The 20,290-nt window shown below is 37.5% G+C and overlaps 1 protein-coding gene across 4 annotated transcripts in view; it reads left to right on the top strand.

The window, feature by feature from the left end:
* The window catches only part of WDR44 (WD repeat domain 44), a 71,963-nt gene that overhangs the window by 20,752 nt on the left and 30,921 nt on the right, over nucleotides 1-20,290 (top strand). For 3 of the 4 annotated variants that reach the window (XM_041000172.1, XM_041000170.1, XM_041000171.1), the window contains 3 exons: nucleotides 7,167-7,200; nucleotides 14,892-14,966; nucleotides 19,655-20,279. In XM_041000172.1, coding sequence (XP_040856106.1) covers nucleotides 7,167-7,200; nucleotides 14,892-14,966; nucleotides 19,655-20,279 — 734 coding nt within the window. The remainder of the gene's footprint in view (nucleotides 1-7,166; nucleotides 7,201-14,891; nucleotides 14,967-19,654; nucleotides 20,280-20,290) is intronic. The other variant, XM_041000173.1, reaches the window with a different exon arrangement.

The raw sequence follows: 20,290 nt of genomic DNA, 5'->3' as shown, positions 1-20,290 counted from the left end.
CCATACGTAGAGTTTGTATTTGTTTAATTAAAAGTTCAAAACATTTAAAAGGCTGATAATTTCCTACCTTGTTAGGAGATACTTCAGTGGCAGTACGATGGACTTGTAAGGGTACATGTAGGACGCCCATTGTAAGACTGGAGGGGAGAATAGTTAAAATAGAACAGTTGTAATACACCATTCCAAAAAAAAAATTAGGACTTAGTGTAGTTGCAATTACTATTAATATTTTGAAAACTTTTTTTGTTTGGTTTTCCTATTAGGTGAGCAAGCAGCTTACTCATGTTTTTGTTTAACTTGTAGGAAGCACATTTATGACTTAAAGCTTTACTGATTGGCATACTATGTGAATTTGAAGTTTTTTGTGATATAGCCATTTGAAATGAAATGTGAACTCTTGAGGCTTTCATTTTTGGTTTACTAAATTTTCTTTAAAATGAGTTCTATCACCCCGACACACACAAACAAGTATACAATTTCAGGGTTTTCTAAGAGTTTCCACTTGTGTGAAGTATAATAAAAGTTCTTTTATGTGGGCATTTGGGGTTTTTACAGGGAAAATTACCTTGCCATTATAAATAGAGAAGTCAAATTTGCTGTATTTATTGTATACAGAATATTGTGAAGAAATTTAGTTAACTGGGTGTAGCAAAGTATTACTGGACATTTCTGGGTTTCTGTGTGTCAGATTATGTCTGTATTTCATATACCATATCTCAAATTTAAGGGAAATTAGAGGATATAAAGTCTAGATAATGCTAGTTTAAAAGATATCTTCATTCCACAACTAATTTAGGATGACGTTAAAATTAAAGGAGATTTTAAAAACCCTTTTTTCAAATCTTGCGGCTAGATGATAGGAGATCTCAGAGTAGAACTTAATTTTCTTGACATCAAGTTGCTTACCCTTTTCTCCCTCCCATCCTCAAACTTGAAAATGAATAGTTGTTTTCATTAGACACATTAAACACGCTGAATAATATAGTATTATTTTCTCTACCTTGAAACTGAGTTACAAAGAAGTGTTGAGCTGTCTAAGGATACTGAAAATTAGGAACTCCTTACTTACCTGCTGGCCACTTCTTTGGTAATGACCATTCTCATTCTCAGATACAACTGAAAACAAGAAATAACCTATTAGAAGCCTCTGAACAATAAAGAAAAAAAAAGAAAGAAAGAGAAAGGAAGGAGGGAAGAAAGAAAGAAAAGGAAGGAAGAAAGCCAGCCACGTGATAAGGTCTCCTGGAGAGACCATGAGAATCACTAGCTTGTTCCTTGAGAATCTGGTTTCCTAGTCCAACGCATATTAGAACCAAAAACTAGGTAGGCACTGGGAAGAAACTTTTTAAAGGTAGTTTTAAGAAGGGACTACTTAAAGTGAGGAAGGAAACAAAACTGTATAGCACAGACATTCCTAGCATTATAGCCAAGGGTCGGTCCCTCAGTGTGTAGGCAAATAAATCCCTTGCACTTTAGGATCCCTGGAGGGCATTAGGCATTACTGCATTAAAATATAGTGCAGTATTTGTGCTAATTAAGAAAGGGAAAATTGTATATTTGCAAGAGGAAGATTACTGAAACTGCAGGGCTTAGCTTATTCATGTACTTATTTATAAGCTGCTTTTGAAATTTTAAATTCAAAAATAGTATTAAAATACTATCCTAAGCTTGGCACTGAAAGAAAAGCTTTATTTCTCTGAAAATGTACATACATTATTTGGAAGTGCCAGGTCAATTAGGTGTTAATTATAGATGTTAAGGGCAGGTCAGGATTCAGAGCCTTTCATTTAAATCAGTTTAGTGCAACTCTAGAAGTAGTGTTAATCACTTTTGCTTGGGTACTCATGTATAGCACCAGTAACAATATTTTCATAACTGCCTTCTTTTAAAAACTTGCCAACAAAGGAGAGAGTTTTGCAGTGTGGTTGAGAGTAGCCCTGGAGTCAAACCTCACAAGCTCAAATTTGGGCCTGCCTAGTTATTAGCTGTGCAATTTAAATGACCTCCTCTGATCCAAGGCTTAGTTTCTGTTGTTCTGTAAAACAAAGTGAGTACAACTTAGTAGGAGGGTTGTGAGAAAGAAACTAAAATATGTCAGGCTAAGTTAGCATAGTTTTTGAAACATGTTTAATAAATGATGGTGATTACTTTATTGTTCATTTACAAGGTCCTTATTAGGAAAGCCTCATGGGGGATACTAAATCATGATTTACTGCTGCTTAAGGTGAAAAGAATTTTTCTTTTCCTCTCAAATCATTAAGCAACTTTGCAAATTGTGCATAGCTTCATTTTTTACTAGGTTCTGATGTTCCGTAAATGAACCAAAAAATGTATCACAAAGACAGACGTTTAGCCTAGCACTTGAGCTACTGATGGGAATACCTGCAGATTACCTAGCTTTCTAGTCCTCGCTTCACTCTGCTTCTATCTTCCCACTAATGCACACCCCAGGAGGTCACAGGTGGTGAGTCAAGTACTTGTGTCCCTGCCATCCACATGGGAAGACTGGGATTGGGTTCTGGGCTCCGGGTTCCTGGCTTCAGCCTAGCTCAGCTCTGGCTATTGAATGCATATGTGAACAAAATGTTAAATTAATCTCTTTCCCACTCTCCCTCTCTCTCCTCCTCCCTCCCATCCCTTTCTACTCTTACCCTCTCCCCCCCTTCTTCTCCCTCCCTCTGTAACTTTTTTAAAGATTTATTTTTGTTAGAAAGGCAGATCTACAAAGAGAAAGATATTCCATCCGCTGGTTCACTCCCCAAGTGGCCACGACAGCTGGAGCTGAGCTGATACAAAGCCAGGAGCCAGGAGCTTCCTCTGGGTCTCCCACATGGGTGCAGGGTCCCAAGACTTCGGGCCATCCTCAACTACTTTCCCAGGCCACAAGCAGGGAGCTGGAAGGAAGTGGAGCCAATAGGGTACAAACCAGCAGCCATATGGGATCCCAGCATATGCAAGGCGAGGATTAAGTGACTAGGTTTTCTTTTTTCTTTTTTTTTTTTTAATTTTTTTTTAAGATTTATTTATTTATTTATATTGGAAAGACGGATATACAGAGAGGAGAGACAGAGAGGAAGATCTTCCGTCCGATGATTCACTCCCCAAGTGAGCGCAACGGCTGATGCTATGCCCATCTGAAGCCAGGAGCCTCTTCGGGGTCTCCCACGCAGGTGCAGGGTCCCAAAGCTTTGGGCCGTCCTCTGCTGCTTTCCCGGGCCACAGGCAGGGAGCTGGAAGGGAAGCGGGGCTGCCAGGATTAGAACCGGCGCCCATATGGGATCCCGGGCGTGCAAGGTGAGGACCTTTAACCACTTGCGCCACCGCGCCGGGCCCCAAGTGACTAGGTTTTCATACCCGGGCCTCTATAACTCTTTCAAAAATAAGTAAATCTCTAAAAGAATTTGTTTTATTATCAGAAAAGAATTTTGGTCTTACAGACTGACCTGTATCGTAGTCTTAATAGATTTGAAGAAGCTATAGTAGTAGCTAGAAATGTTTTACTACCTACCAGGACCTTAACTTTGTAACACTTAAAATAGGCTTCAGACATGATGTTACCCATTTTTGTTTAACGAAATCACCAGTTGCTGATAGAATCCCGTGTTAATCACTAGCACAGTGTAATCTGGGTTGCTGGATGGGTTGGTTGCTTGTCATGTTCCCTCTTGTTAAAGGGACTTGAGCTTAGTAGACTGAAGAGTACCTCTCTGTGTTCTAAATTTTTTTTTCAGTCTTCCCACTACGGCCAGACTGTTAGAGGGCCTTTGAGAAACCTAGAACGATTAAAAGCTTTAAGAAGTTACTGTTTATCATGTACCCTTTATACACCTGTTTAATCCTCATAGCAGCCCTAAAAAGTTCTTATCCCCCACCACACAAACAAACACACACACACACACACACTCACACACACTTTTTGTTTTGTAAAGGAGGAGACTGAAGCTTGGAGAATTTTCAAATGATTAAGAGCTTTGACCACTCATAGAGTAAATGGTAGAAACAGTAGTCAAGGAAGTTTTATCTGTTTGAACGCCTGTTTTCACTATGCCTCCTTATTTCAAAGAAAGTAATAAGAAATATGCATGGTTAATGTAAAGCACTGCCAGACTCAATCTGGAATAATTCCATGTCTCAATAATTTAGATGCTTTAGATCAATAACCAGAAAATGCTGTTCTTGAAAATAGTTACATATAAGAGCTAAGTGTGGCATCCAATTCTTTTTCTTTTTTTTTCAGGAATCTATAAAACCTGGATGCAACAGTCATAGGAAAGTCAGATTTCTTTCCCACAGTACCTTTTGAAAATATATAATATGTATGTGTATATTTTCACTTAAAAGGCAAATTTATAAAAGGCGATATAAATATTACTTCAAAGTTTAAGTTTACTTAAAAGGCAAAGTTAAGGTGGGAGAGAGAGAGAGAGAACTTTTATCTGCTAGTTCACTTCCCAAATGGCTGTAGTGGCTGGAGATGTGCCAGGCCAGAGCCAGGAGCCAGGAGCTTCATCTGGGTTTCCCACATGGGCCATTTTCTGCTGCTTTCCCAGGTACATTAGCAGTGAACTGGATTGGAAGTGCAACAGCTGGGACTCGAACCAGTGCCGTTGTGGGATTCTGCACTAAAAGCAGCTGTTTAACCTGAGATGCCACAGTGCTACCTCGCCTGCTCTTTTATTTTATTTTATTTTATTTTATTATTGATTATATTGCATTATGTGACACAGTTTTATTGGCACTGGGATTCCCCCCTCCCCTCCCCAAAACCCGCCCGCCCCCATGGTGGGTTCTTCCACCTTGTTGCATAACCACAGTTCAAATTCAGTTGAGATTCTTTCCTTGCAAGCATCTACCAAGCATAGAGTCCAGCATCTTATTGTCCAGATAAGTTCAACGGTTCCTTGGGGAGACCATCTCTGGTCTGAAGGTAGAGCCAACAGAGTATCATCCTAATCAATTAAAAGTCCCAACATTACATCAGTAACAATTTATAACATAATGGAATTAGTTGACATGGTATTGTGTAACCAGCATGTTAAAAGAGAGAGAGAGAGAAAAAAGAGTGCAAGTTCTGAACTACATCCTATGACTTCTACATTGACATTACAATTGTTGGTTTATATACAGCTGGGTTCTATACACCTTAAAATGGCTATAGATTACTATTCAGCTGTCTCATGTCTGTTTTAATCTTAGCATTCAGCAGTTTGTAGCGTTGAAGCCTGATTTTGCAGAACCTGGCTGTTTTTTGGGTAGTCTAACTCTATAACTCTAACAAGACATATGTCAACAGTTTAAAAAAAATATTTAGTCATTTATTTAAAAAGCAGTGCAACACGCACGCACATAGACACAGGTGTAGCATCCACTGATTTGCGTCCAACAGCCATGGTTGAGCAGACTGAAAACAGGAACCAGGAACTCCACTGGATCTCCCATATGGATGATTAGAGCCCAACCACTCCAGCACAGCACATTAACAGGAAGCTGGATTAAAGCCTGAAGTAGAATACCAGTGCTGTGATGTGTGGCATTGGTGTCTGTCACAAGTGACAACTTAAGCTGCTATGCCACAGCACCTACCCCCTTTCTTTTCTTCTCTGCCTCATTCGGGACCCTCATTGTTTTGATCCCATCTTCTGTTGACTTTACACTTGTGTTGCTGGCAGTGTTCCTGAGTTATACTCAGAATGTGCACCACATGGAAATTTGATCTCCAAGGTTTTTTTGGTTGGTGTTTTAGGAAAGCTTTTTTGTTGTTTTTTTGATTTTACTTGTATTAATTAGGCATCCATTTGTAAAGAATTTTTTTTAAGAGAAATGTGAATAGCCTTGGTCCTAATCAACTCTGAATAAGTGTGTTAGGGAGAGCCAGATAATTGTTGATATAAAAGTTTTCTGTTCTAGAAGTTGTCATTTGTTACACAAATATATATTGACCAAACACTCTAGATAGCTACTTTTTTTTTTTTTCCAAAAAGCAAAACCTTTAATCAAGTTTTAAAAAAAAACCATTGTCTCTAGTCCTGGTACATAATGGGCATTCCATAAATGTGTATTAAGTAAACTGATTACTTGTTATGCAAATGTGATGTTTTTATCCAACTGAGTTTTGACTGGAGATCAAGGATTTCTACACCAGTGTCATTGCTCAATTTGGTATGCAAAGAATATGGTAGGAGTACTTGATGCTTCTCTTTGTTGTCTCTAAATTAGACTTTCAGAAAAAAAAGTTACTTAATCTCTTGGGACCTATTTCTTTATCTGTAAAAGGAGGCTATGAGATTAGATGGTCTAAAAGGTGCTTTTCAGCCCAAAGATTTATGATATATATAATCATATCACTTTATAAAGAGAAATTTAGGGATGGCATATTATTTAAAATCATTTTGTACTATTTCTGACCATATAACGTCAAAGTCAGTAAATGGCCATAGGGTGTCTCTCCCTTATGCTTTGAAGCCATTATCATTCTATTCCAACTTGGAAGCAAATATTTGAAGGAAGGGATAAAAATAATTGGTGAAAGTTGCTTTTTACAATTATTATGTATGTATCTGGAGTAGTCCATTTAAAGAGTTTCGCTCTAGTAGAAAATGTAGCTGAGAACAAAAGTATCTTTTTTCAAAAACAATATAAATGTGTAATGCATACACTAAAATCAAAATACAAGTTACAACAATGAGATATTCTTTTGCCTGTCAAATTGGTAAAATATTTTAAAATGATACTCACTTTTGGCAGGGCTATCAATAACAAGTACTCATACAGCAGTGGGAGAACAAACTGGTTCAAAGGTTAGATAACAGTTTGAAAGTTTCTCAAAATTCAGAGAAGTTTACATACTGTTGACCTGTATTTACACTTCTTTAAAAATTTATTTTAGGGAAATTTGTCATTAAGGATGCATACATTTTTATTTACAAGGATGTTATGTTATATATCTTTATTACATACTTGAATCTCTAGTCCAGGTGGTAAGATTATGTGTAAGTCACTTTTTCTCTGCTTTTTACTGGTTTCTACATTGCCTTTTATGAAGCAGGACTTTCCAGTCAGAAACTATATACATGTTTTTAACATGTAGATTGAATTTTAATAAACCATGTACAAGTGTTTCTCTTCTCATCTCCGATATTCAATGCCTCCTTTTATTTTCTGAACAGGTCTCCAGAAAAAGTCGGGCTTTCAACATTTAAAGTAAGTTGTGCCTTTTTGAAGGTATTTTTAGAGATTGTATACAATTTCTTGCTTTTGCTTCATTTTTTTTGTTGTTGTTGTTGTAATAACATTGTCACATTACCCCTATTGGGTATAATTGGGTACTATTGAAATAGCTAATTAAATGTTATAAAAGAGATTTTAGATTTTAACTTTTACTAATTTTACATTTATACTCATTTTTATTTGTATCATTTCTAGAATAAAAAATATTATACAATACCTCTGGATATATATTAAGTGAGAAATTAAAACCTGTGAAGTAACCCAAGCACTTATATACTTGTAGACACATTTATTGATAACTTCACAATACATAAAGCTCAGTCTCAGTTTTAAATCCTAGCAGAGGAGTTTGGTATTGACATTATTGCATCAAGGGCAATTTAAAATACAATACTATTGCCAACCTGAGCTATTCTTATCAAATAGATTATATATTTGTATGTGTATGCTTGTGTGCCTGTGTCCATATCTATTAAGTATATTAAGTATATCAAGTATATCTACCTAATATGTACATACATTGCAAACCAGTCACTTTGACAAATTGTATTGTGATTATGGGTGTGTGTGTAGAACATTCCATAGTAGTAGAAATGAATGAATTTATTGTACACAAACACTTGGATAAGTTTCAGTCCTAGTACTTTAGTACTTGGGGATAAATAAGCCATAGAAAATATATACAGGGGCCCAGTGCAATAACCTAGAGACTAAAGTCTTTGCCTTGTATGCCCCAGGATCCCATATGGGTCCAGGTTCCAATCCCAGCAGCCCCACTTCCCATCCAGCTCCCTACTTGTGGCCTGGGAAAGCAGTCAAGGATGGCCCAAAGCCTTTGGACCCTGCACCTGTGAAAGAGACACAGAAGAGGCTCCTGGCTCCTGGCTTTGGATTGAGCTTAGCTCCAGCCATTGCAGCTGCTTGGGGAGTGAATCAGCAGATGAAAGATCTTCCTCTCTGTCTCCCCTCCTCTCTGTATATCTGACTTTCCCATAAAAATAAATAAATTTTTAAAATATATAAAAAAGAAAATACAGTATTTACAGATTGGTTAGAGATAGGTCATTGAGAGATACATGAATGGTAAAACTTTAGGTAATGTCAAGGCAAGAAGAAACTATGGGATATCAGTTATCTGTGACAGGGAGATATTTGAATGAAAATGAAGAAAAATATGCAAGAGATTCAACAGTTAATAGAAGTGATTCCTTTTTTTTTTTAAGCTTTAAGATTTATTTTATTTATTGGGAAGTCAGATATACAGAGAGGAGGAGAGACAGAGAGGAAGATCTTCCGTCCAATGATTCACTCCCCAAGTGAGTGCAATGGCCGATGCTATGCCAATCCGAAGCCAGGATCCAGGAACTTCTTCCGGGTCTCCCACACGGGTGCAGGGTCCCAAGGCTTTGGGCCATTCTCGACTGCTTTCGCAGGCCACAAGCAGGGAGCTGGATGGGAAGTGGAGCTGCTGGGATTAGAACTGGCGCCCATATGGGATCCTGGCGCATTCAAGGTGAGGACTTAAGCCGCTAGGCCATGCTGCCAGGCCCTAGAAGTGATTCTTCACTGAGCGCTTAAGAAAAGTTATAATATTCTGTGTTGGGCCCGGTGCAGTGGCGCAAGTGGTTAAAGGTCCTCGCCTTGCACGCCCGGGATCCCATATGGGCGCCGGTTCTAATCCCGGCAGCCCCGCTTCCCTTCCAGCTCCCTGCCCGTGGCCTGGGAAGGCAGTCGAGGACAGCCCAAAGCTTTGGGAACCTGCACCCGCGTGGGAGACCCGGAAGAGGCTCCTGGCTTCGGATCGGCATAGTATCGGCCTGTTGCGCTCACTTGGGGAGTGAATCATTGGATGGAAGATCTTCCTCTCTGTCTCTCCTCTCTGTACATCCGCCTTTCCAATAAAAAATAATAAATAAATAAATAAATAATATTCTGTGTTATAAAAGGTGTTCTGTATTTATAAGCTGTTTAATCAAAATAGTTTTTAAAATTTTTATTTTAATCTGTACGTGCTTTACATATATATAAATCTTTTTCAAATATTTGGCTTTTCCAAGATTTATTTATTTGTTTGAAAGGCAGAGTTAGAGAGGAAGAGACAGAGTTAGAGAAGAAGCACAGAGAGACGTCTTCCATCACCTGGTTTACTCACCAAATGAGCACAGCAGCCAGGGCTAGGCCAGACCAAAACCAGGAACCTGAAACTCTATCCAGGTCTTCCCTATGAGTAACAACACCTCATCACTTGGTTCTTTTTTTGTTTGTTTTGTTTTTTGTTTTTTGTTTTTGCTGCTGTCCCAAGCACAATAACAAGGAGCTGGATTAGAAGCAGAGCAACCAGGATTCAAATCATGGGATGCTGATGTCACAGACAACATCTTAACTCATTGTGCAACCCTAAGAAAAAGAATCTATAAATAATATCATGTACATTGGTTAAATTTACTTGGAGCAGCAGGTACTCAGTCTTCAAGAAGTTCATTCACAATAGGTAGTATGAAAAAGCTATACATGAATTTTTAAATGTTTTGTACCAAAGTAAACCTATGTTTTAATTCTATTTTCAAGTATCTCTTAAAATATCTATTTGTGGTTTAAAATGTAGCTATCTGCCTATGTAGTCATGCACCCAAGAGTATAGAAGGTATTGAAGTTTAGCTTATAAGTTTGAAAAACCACTTAGCTCTAAGATTTTGAGATTTTAACAAGTAGATTTGGGGAATTCAGTTTATCCAAGAAATTATAAGTTTACTTAGCTTAAGTAAAATAAAGTACCTATTTAATAAATAAATATGGAGTTGGATGTTATCCCGTTTTTAAGTTTTGATTTTGAAATATGGAGTCACAGGAAGCTTCAAAGCAAGTACAAAGATATCCTGCGTATCCTTTGCCCAGTTTTCCCAGTGACTATATCTAACCACAGAATTGGGTACAAAGTGAGTTTCTGTGTCAGTGTATCACATGTGAATGCTCATAAAGCCACTAGCACAATCAAGATGCAGACGACCTCATCATCATACTGCTCTCCCTTGTCCTGCCCCTCTATAGCCACATGCACTGCACCCTTCACACCATTCCTAAATTTGCTTTCCATTTGTAATTTTGTTATTTTGAGAAGATTTTGTACTTGAAATCATATATTATGTGACCTTTGAGATCAGCTGAATGTATGAGATATATCCATTTTGTCCACCAATGATACGTTTGTTTGTATTGCCAAGTAGTCCTCTGTGGTGGAGATACACTGAGGATATTAAGCACATGTTGTGTGCAACAATATATGCACTGATGTCATAACTAATACAGAGATTTGCTGTGTGATATTTTTTGATGATTTAACAGTCTCACTAAAGAGACCAGTACCCCAGGGGGTGATATACAAATAAGATATCTTGATATTTATAGGTGTTAAATTGTTGTGGGCTGAGGAGTTGATTAGCATTTGTTAAGCTTGGCTCCTGCAGGAAATGGCTTGGAGGCTAGTGGCACCTTGTCTGTCAGACTCATTAGCATCCGATTGTTCTGCTAGAGGCTTGGGGGAAAGGTATATATGGCTGAATAAAGGGAGGCTGAGAGAGACCTCTTCCACCACTACTGGTCTCCTGTCGGTGTCTGATTCCCTGACCCTCGCCGTGTCCATGCCGTGTCCATGCTACCGGCTAAGCGGTCCGGTACATTAAATCCTACAAGGAGTTTGGAAGAGCTAGCGGAAGAAAAGAACAGACACAAGAGCTTTATTACACGGAATAGGGAAATGTTTCAGGGTGGAAGTAAAACTTATGCTGGGCTTTGAAAATTGAAAACTTTGTGTCAGTAAAGGAAATGGAGAAAGCACAGTTAGGAGATAGTGTATACTAATTAATATCTAAAGAAATGGAATTTGAAAGCATGAACCTGACATGGATATTGAAACAGCAATGTTATTTACTGGTATAAAAAAATTTTAGTGGAAGATATTAGAAAAGTACACTGGAGCCAGGTTGTGATGAGCCTTGAATATCAGATCAAAAACTCCGGTTTTTAAATTTTGAGGAAGGAAATATGAAGTCAAATTTATGTTTTACAACTGCACTAGATAGTACAGGTTTTTAATAACTTTTGCTAGGGAATTAAGAAAACTGGTGGAAAGGTGGAAGAGAGTTTGGAACAAAGAAACATAAGTCCAGAGAAACCTATTAAGGGACAGAATCCAAGACATGAGACACAATCAAAAGGAAGTATTACAAGGGAATGATAGGTGGTATAATAGCCAGTTTGGAGTGCCTGTCTCTCTTTTTTTCTCCACAAAAAAAAAAAAAAAGGAAAAGCCACATTTCATTTCTATTTTTTTTAAAATTTATTTATTTTTATTGGAAAAGTTCTTCCATCCAGTGGTTCACTCCCCAGGTGGTTACAACGGCCAGAGCCAAGCCAGTCCAAAGCCAAGAGCCCTGCAGGAGCTTCTTCCGGTCTCCCACATGTTTGCAGGGTCCCAAGGCTTTGGACCATCCTTGACTGCTTTCCTAGGCCACAAGCAGGGAGCTGGATGGGAAGTGGAGCTGCAGGGACATGAACCGGCGCCCATATGGGATGCTGGTGGTTACAAAGTGAGGATTTAGCCACTAGGCCATCATGCTGGTCCCTCTGTGTTTTTTTGTTTTGTTTTGTTTTGTTTTTGTAATTTCACTTTGGGTGCTCTAACTAACTTCACCTCCCACATTAGTAAAAGCTAGGAGTGACTTGAATTTTTTTATAATTAATGCTTTTAATTTAATGATCTTTAATAAATGGTAATGAAGATTTCTGTGATTATAGATTATTTTCATACAAATATTTTATGAAATGAATTTTCACAAACTTCCAGGTAGGATTATTAAAATTATAAATCTCAAATCTTATGATCAAATACCATGAGAAGGATATTAGCATCTTTCTAAAATCTAGTGCAGATGGAGCATAACTGTGATGTGAATTTCTGAATATTAGACAATTTACTATACCTTTTAAGGAAGTGTGTTTCTGATATTGTGAAAGGCACAGGATAGGGAAATGGCCTTTTTGGTTGGGAGGAGAGCTAGTATTTAGTTAAATACTGCATAATAGTAATGGGATAGTCCATCTTCAAAAGATGATGATAAATTAGGAGTATCTCAGCCATAGTCTGGTTGATGTTGGTTGACTGCAGGTGCCTGCTTGTTGTCCCTTTATCCCAGTGTTTGATTTGGGTGTTACAAGAAGGACTGGTTAAGAATACTTAATTGATAGGCTTCCACCTGACCCACACCCTGGCTATGTGTCCACTCTGAAAGTGAACAACAGATGGAAGTTGTGTTTGTGTGTGTCTTTTCTGTCACTCTGTCTTTCAAAGTAAATGCATTTTTTTAAAGATTTATTTATTTATTGGAAAGTCAGATAGACAGAGAGGAGGAGAGACAGAGAGGAAGATCTTCTGTCCGATGATTCATTCCCCAAGTGAGCGCATTGGCCAATGCTATGCCGATCCAAAGCCAGGATCCAGGAACTTCCTCCAGGTATCTCACACGGGCCCAGGGTCCCAAAGCTTTAGGCCATCCTTGACTGCTTTCCCGGGCCACAAGCAGGGAGCTCAATGGGAAGTAGAACTGCTGGGATTAGAACCGGTGCCCATATGGGATCCTGGTGCGTTCAAGATGAGGACTTAAGCCGCTAGACCACGCCACCGGGCCCAGTAAATGCATTTTTAAAAGATATATTTATTAACTAAAAAACTGTGCATCTTTAACAGTATTCATTTAGCAAATGATAACTTAGTGCCAGGTACTCTTTTAAGAACTGGGCAAATGGTGATAGAACAAACAAGTTCCTTGCTCTCCTGGAGCTTACATTCTAGTTAGTTAAATGAGACAAAAGAATGAGCAAGTAAATACGGTCATTTCAAATGGTGGTAGGTGCACCAAAGGTAAAGAAAATAAAATATTGCGACAGAAGGTCAAGGGGAGGTTAAACTGTTTAAAATCATCAATAAAGGCTTTTCTGGTAAAAAAAATAATAATAATAACACTTGACTGAGATCAAGGAGCGATCCACTAGGTCATAGCATAATTAGAAATGGTGAGAGATGGAGCTGAGAAATATAGATGTCAGATGCAGGCAGGGACCATATCAGGCACTCATGAGCCACAGTGGAATTTGAATTTTGCATAAAACTAAAGATACCATGGGATAACTGTCTTCTAGAACAATCTACATAAGATTGTTAGTGTTCTCCAAATGTGGAGAAATTTAGTAAAAATGCTTTTCAGATCAGATCTGTTGTTAACTCCCGTAGGAATTTCATTATCACATTGAATCTTAAGCACTGCAGTAATCTCTGGATTAATTTTGTCTAAAGCCCATCATGAACATACCCTGATACTTGTGTTTGTGTACCTTTTGTAAATAATTTTTAAAAATCGTTCCAACTTTCTATACTTTGCAAATGTCCTCATTTACTTATTTTCATTATATTTGAAAGAAATACTGGGGAAGAGGAGAGAGATTCAGCTCTTCCTTCTGCTGCTTTTCTCCCTAAATGCCCGCAGTGGCCAGCGCTCAGCCACACCAAAGCCAGGTGCCTATGTCAATCTAGAATTCACATGTGGGTGACAAGGACTCAGTATTTGAGCCATCATCTGTTGCCTCCCATGATCTACATTATTAACAGGAAACTGGATCAAATATAGAACAGCCAGGACTCAAAGCAGACACTCCAATAAAATTGCCCAAGTGGGCAATTTATTAATTGTGCCAAACATCTATCCCTAATACCACTTGATACTTACCTGCATCCTGTGTGCCTTGGGTCACATATCTGTCAAAATGGTTATAATGACCTTCTAGTAAATTGATTTACACTGAGGATTGGGCGTTTTTCTCAATATTGATTATAGCCATCTAATTTCTATATTTCTATCATTATAAGAGCAGCTTAAGATGGAAAGTAATTTTGTTACAGATTATGAATATATGACTGTCTTATTTTACTCTTAATTTTTTCTAGCAGAAATGCAATATCCATTTTTACTATCTCTGACCTCCCAATTATATATATATATGTACGTATGTATATATAAATGTATACGTAGATATATATGTATTTTTGGTGGGTTTGATCTTTTTCATCTGATACTATTTTGAAGGTTTTATTTAATTTGTGGTTGTCTTTATTCATTTTATCCAAAGCTTGCAGAGTTGTAAGAAAACTGCTGTCTGAATATGATTTTCTGTGTTACCTACTTATATTTATCCACATTTATATTTATACATATGTATATACATTTATAGACCAATACTGTAGGAAAACTAAGAATTCTGATTCAACCCTATTCTTAAATCTTTCATCCTTTTCATCTACAGAAGTACTTAGAAGTTCTCACCTTCCGTTACAACTTTTTTAATATTAAAAATTCAGCAAATTTTCATGGTTGGAGGTAAACACCTTTTTACAGTAGAAAAATGAAGAGTTGCTGATTGGTAACTTTTCTTGTGTACATCACATTGTCTCCATTGACATAAAATCCATGAGTATGAATCAGTATACAAATATCTAAACCCTTTAAAGACCTTCGGTTTATGAATACTATATTTTCTCATATGTGTTCAGTTTTGGCAGATTTTCACAGAAGTAATTTACAGTTTGGTCTCTATTTTTTTTCTTTCTAAAACAGGAACCAGAGAACACTGCCCACAAAGACGGAAATGAGTCCCCAGTACAAGAATCGAAACAAGATGTATCTAAAAAGGTTGGAAAGATGTTCAATATTAGCTTACAGCATATGTCATATTTATATCTTATGTATAACAAAATGTTCTAAATTTGTGTAAGACTATGTACATGGTAGATATTTTACTGTGTATTGAATTGGTCAAATTCATAATTGAAGATGTATCATGGTTTTTAGAAGTTATTTTTATATTCTAATTGTTAATGTATCATTGAATCAGTATTTTGTTAGAATTTTTTTTTCTGTCTGCATTTTTTTACAATAAGCCCTATTATTAAAGTTATTATTGAAGTTATAAAAACTCACTACAGGAAATTCAAATGTTTCTCTAAGAGTCATATGTTATGGCATGGGCTTGCTGTAATAATGACCTCTGATGTCTTCAAAATAATTGATGCTATGTAGCTTCAGAGCTTGATTTACTCCAAGATACTGAGCACAGGATAAAAAATTTGAAAATGGCTAGTTCAGAGTGTCTATGCTTGGTACTTGTTCTTTCATTTTTATGTTTTGTGCCTTAGGCCTAGAACAAGGTGACTAGTTTCCAGAGACTAACAAAATGGAACATTGTCAATCACAGTTTCTCCAAAGGCTGCAGTCTTAATGTTTTGGCTTCATTAACTCTTGGTTGAGGAGGGGAGAGGGTCCTGTTGTACGAGTTGTAGGGTATTTAGCAGCATTGTTGGCTACTCTGTACCAGGTGACAGACATCACCTAATGTCTGAGGAGTATAGAGCAAATTGCCTTCGGTGAATTTGCATTGTTCTACCTTTATGCAGTGTAGAAATTCAATGGACTGCATACTTTAATGTTGGTCATATCTTTTTTCTTTCAAAAAGAAAACTTTACCACTTAAGAGAAGTGTTGGTATTGTGTATCAGTGTGTGTGTTTATAACAGAATCAATTTTTCTTCAATTACATTTCTATAACAAGCAGCTGACTTAATTTTGTAGCATTTTTTCTCATTGTCACATATTTGCATGCAATTTTTGCCCAGCTGTAATATAGACATTTTCATATTTTGCTTCTTACCATCTGTAAATTTTCCTTATATTTATACAATTCAGCTTCTGTTTGTTCTACCAGCTTTTATTGGTTCTACATCAAGCAAATGTACTGCAGTGTATCTAACCATTTTTATTATTGAAACTTGAAAACGTTCTATTTTTTCTACTTTTTTTCTTTCTATGTTAAAGAATTCCTTCTTGGTTACCTGTTTGTAATCTTTCTATAGTCAATAACAAGAGTGGTTTTAAAGAGATATTGGGATCTAAAAAATATAAAACACTGGTGGGGCAGTAAGGCAGGGTTTAAGATTTTAGGTATTACATTTTAATTTCTAGCCTTTTCAGATAAATAGATTGTGGGAGAGATACCCTGGACTAGGATACAGTCCATAATTTCAAGGATGGAAGTGGAAGAAATTGGACAGGCATAAAACTAAATGTATTACATGTCCAAGTAAACTAACAGACTGATGTTTGTAAGAACATAGTGTAGACCTTCCTTCCTGCCTGAGAGTAGGAATGAGCAAGACTTTATGGAAGAAGTAGCATCTGAGCTAGTTCTTTATAAATGGGCAAGATTTGGGCAGGCAGAGATAGGAGAAATATGTTGCCAAAGGTGTGGAGATGGATAATGTGTAGAACATTGGGCATGATGCTAGAAATCAAAGTTAGGTCCAGATTCTGGAATACCTTGGTTTTTATTTTATAGTCACCAGCAGAGCAGTGAGCTTTTGGAAGCAAACAGTGCTTTCATGTTATCTCTGTGTTGGCCTTGATACTGTTCTCTTGGTTTTTCCCTTTTTGTAATCTTCTAGAAGGAAAAAAAAGTTAGACACCATTACTAGGTATTGTTAGGACATATCAGTAGTTGGAAAATATGGGCCCTGGTTTCTAGGAACTAATTATCTAGTGTACAGAGAGTGATTGGACCGAGCTAGCCCGTGTACTTTTGTGGATTTATGTTGGAGTTTGTCAAATGATGAACCATAAGAGTGATGCTGTTCAGAGGCAGGAGAGATTGCTCTCATACAGATTAGAAAAGAGGGAAGATATGATTTCAACTTCATTTTGACCTCTCTTATGGCATAAGACACTCCATTATGCAAAATCGTTATTTTAGGCCTACCTAAATTTTTTACCTCATATTCATTGTACTCACGTGCATTCCCCTCACTTTCAGAAGATAATCTGATTTTAAGCTGCAAGTAAACATTAGAAGCCAAGAAGCCTAAATCCCGTCCTTTCTTTCATCTGCACATTCCCTTATCTGCAAACTTGCTTTCTTTTCTTATCTCTTTTTCATGTTCTTGGTTGCTGAGAATTTAGTACAATTGCGTATCTTTTATCCAAAATATTTGGAAAAGGAACTACTACAGGTTTCAGATTTCAGATTTGGGATATTTGTGTATCTATAATGAGATACCTTAGGAATATCCACATCTAAAAACAAAATTCATTTGTTTTATATACAACTTGTATATATACCTTGAACATAACTTTATATGGTATTTTTGATGTGCTTTCATTTTGACTGTGAATTCACCACATTAGGTTGGATGTGAAATTTTCCACTTGAAGTGTTATATCGGTGCTCCAAAAATTGGGGGATTGGGAATATTTTAGAATTAGGCCCAGGTATAAGACAAAAGAACACTGGATTTTTGACAGACTTGGATTTCAGTATTGGCTTTGTAACTTATTAGCTTGTGGACATTCAGAAAAATTCTTAATGTGTTACCACAAATTCCTGCTTTGGAAAGGAAAATAATCCAACTACCTGACAAGGCCTGTGTGATGATTAAATGACATTTATGCTTGGTCTGATATATATGAAGACCTTCTTTCCTTTCTTCAGAAGTTTGCTGTTATCTTCCTTTCCAGTGGTTCCTTCCCTTCAGTTTTTAAAATCGCTGGATCACTTTCTTGCAGCCTCATCTATTTATAGCTTAACTTTGGGAAAACACAGACTCTACTGGCTCTTTGTCTTTATCTCTTCTTCCTCCTTAAACCCATTGTAAACTGGCTTCTGTTGTCACTTTAGATCCTCAGTGCTTGGTACAACTAGCTGACAGATTAGGTCAATTGTAATATTCCTCTGGTAAAAGTGAGGTAATTTCTATTATTAAAAATTTGAAGATTGAGGAAAACTTACAAATGAAATGTATTTTGAAATCAGCAATAAATATTATTGAGCAACAATTGTATATATTAGCATGAAGTTGTGGTCAGCCAAAACAGGTTGTTTCTATGACACATTCCATTAGCTTTCAGCAACAAATGAATTAAAAAATGAGAAACTATGGGTGATTGAGCATGGTGGAGGAATAAATGGGCCAGGAGACAGTATATTAGTAATAAGACTGGGAAATGTACTTTTTTCTAAATACTGGCATATATAGAAAGCCTGTATATGTTTTTCATAGCTGTAGACATAAAAGGAGAGAAAAGACAAGGTGAGCTGAATGAATTTCCATGAACCTGCCGTCAGTGTGGATGTGTAAAAATGTTCATCTCGCTACATCTGCCTGTTTTTCCCATCATATGCTTGAGTTTAGAGATAAACAAGATGAGTTCTTTTGGAAAGACTTTATATGTTTATGAGAAACATGACCAAGAGAGAGGACTGGTATTCACTGGTTCATTCTACACTGGCTGGGACAGGTCCAGGCCTGAAGCTGTAAATCAGAAACTCAGTCAAGGTCTCCCACATGGGTGGTGGCAGCCCAACTACTTGAATTGTCACCTGCTGCCTCCCATATTGCTGTTAGCAGGCAACTGAAGTTTGGAATGGAGCCATGACTTAAATCCAGGTACTGCAATATGGGATAGTGGCATTCTAAACCATGTCTTTAGATACTAGGTCTCATACTTGCCTTTTTTCTCAGTGTAATCCTTGTCCTAAGTAGATTTTATTCTTGTGGTTTTGTTAATTAAACTTCAAGTAGTGGGAGCAGTTACTGTAACTAACTATAATTTAGCAAAAATATGTAAATGAATAAACCTGGCATGGTAGTGGCTAAAATCCTAGCCTTGCATGCACCAGGATCCTATAGGGGTGCCGGTTCGTATCTTGGCTATTCCACTTCCCATCCAACTCCCTGTTTGTGGCCTGGGAAAGCAGAGGAGCATGGCCCAAAGCCTTGGGATGCTGCATACATGTGGGAGACCCGAAAGAGGCTCTGGGCTCCTAGCTTCAGATCAGCTCAGCTCCAGCCATTGTGGCCACTTAGGGAGTGAACCTGCAGATGGAAGAACTTTCTCTCTATCCCCTCTCTGTAAACCTGACTTTCCAATAAAAAGGTAAATATTTTTAAAGATATGTAAATGAATTATAAAACTTAGTGTAAATTTAGAGATTAAGTTTATTTTACATAAAGGAGCTTTTGTGACTGTGTCCTAACCACATAATCCTTGGCATAATGCTTAAGAGTGTGGATTCTAGAATCAAATTCCTGGCTTATACCACCTTCATTCTTACTATCTTTTTTACCTTGGACAAATTACTTGATATCTCTATGCTTTAGTTACCTGATGGTTGAGAGGAAGAGCGCAGTCTCCAAAGGGGGCAAAAATACTACAATATGTTGAGAGTTAAGAACATTGCCTGGCACATTGTAAGTACTGCAAAAATGTTAAGCTGCTGTTATATTCTTGTAAATAGCATTGCTTTTAAAAACTGTTTTTTAACCTTTCATCAGATTATTGAAAGTATTATTGAGGAGAGTCAGAAAGTACTACAGCTTGAAGATGACCCTTTGGATTCCAAAGGAAAAGAACTCTCTGATCAGAGTACCAGTCCTCTTGGGGCTGCAACAGATTTTAGCAGTATACCTGGACTGTTAGCCGTAGGCCAAGAACTGCAGGAAGAAGAGTCGAAAAAGGCAGAGAGTGAGAATGTATGTGAAGAAAATGAATTCGAATGTTTTCCTACTGATAATACCTGTGAGAAGCCAGTCGATGAAACCACTAAGTTAACTGAAATAAGTTCAACTGAACAGCTTCATGTGGCTGAAGTGGAAACAGAAATATTGGACAAGGAAGTAGCCGAAGAAAAACAAAGTTATGCTCTAGAACCAACATCCTCAAATACCTTACCTGCTCATTTTCTTGCTGTGGAAGAAGTGGCTCCTGCCAAACCCCCAAGACATCTTACTCCAGAACCTGATATAGTGGCCAGTACAAAGAAGCCTGTTCCAGCACGCCCACCCCCTCCAACTAATTTTCCACCTCCTAGACCCCCACCTCCGTCTCGTCCTGCACCACCACCAAGAAAAAAGAAAAGTGAATTGGAATTTGAGGCTCTTAAAACACCTGATCTAGACGGCAAGTATTGT

This window comes from Ochotona curzoniae, unplaced genomic scaffold, assembly GCF_017591425.1.
Source record: "Ochotona curzoniae isolate NIBS_2020 unplaced genomic scaffold, NIBS_Ocur_1.0 scaffold_1852, whole genome shotgun sequence".
Taxonomy (NCBI): Eukaryota; Metazoa; Chordata; class Mammalia; order Lagomorpha; family Ochotonidae; genus Ochotona; species Ochotona curzoniae.
The sequence above is the reverse complement of the archived record's forward strand: the minus strand, read 5'-3'. Positions and strand labels throughout refer to the sequence as shown.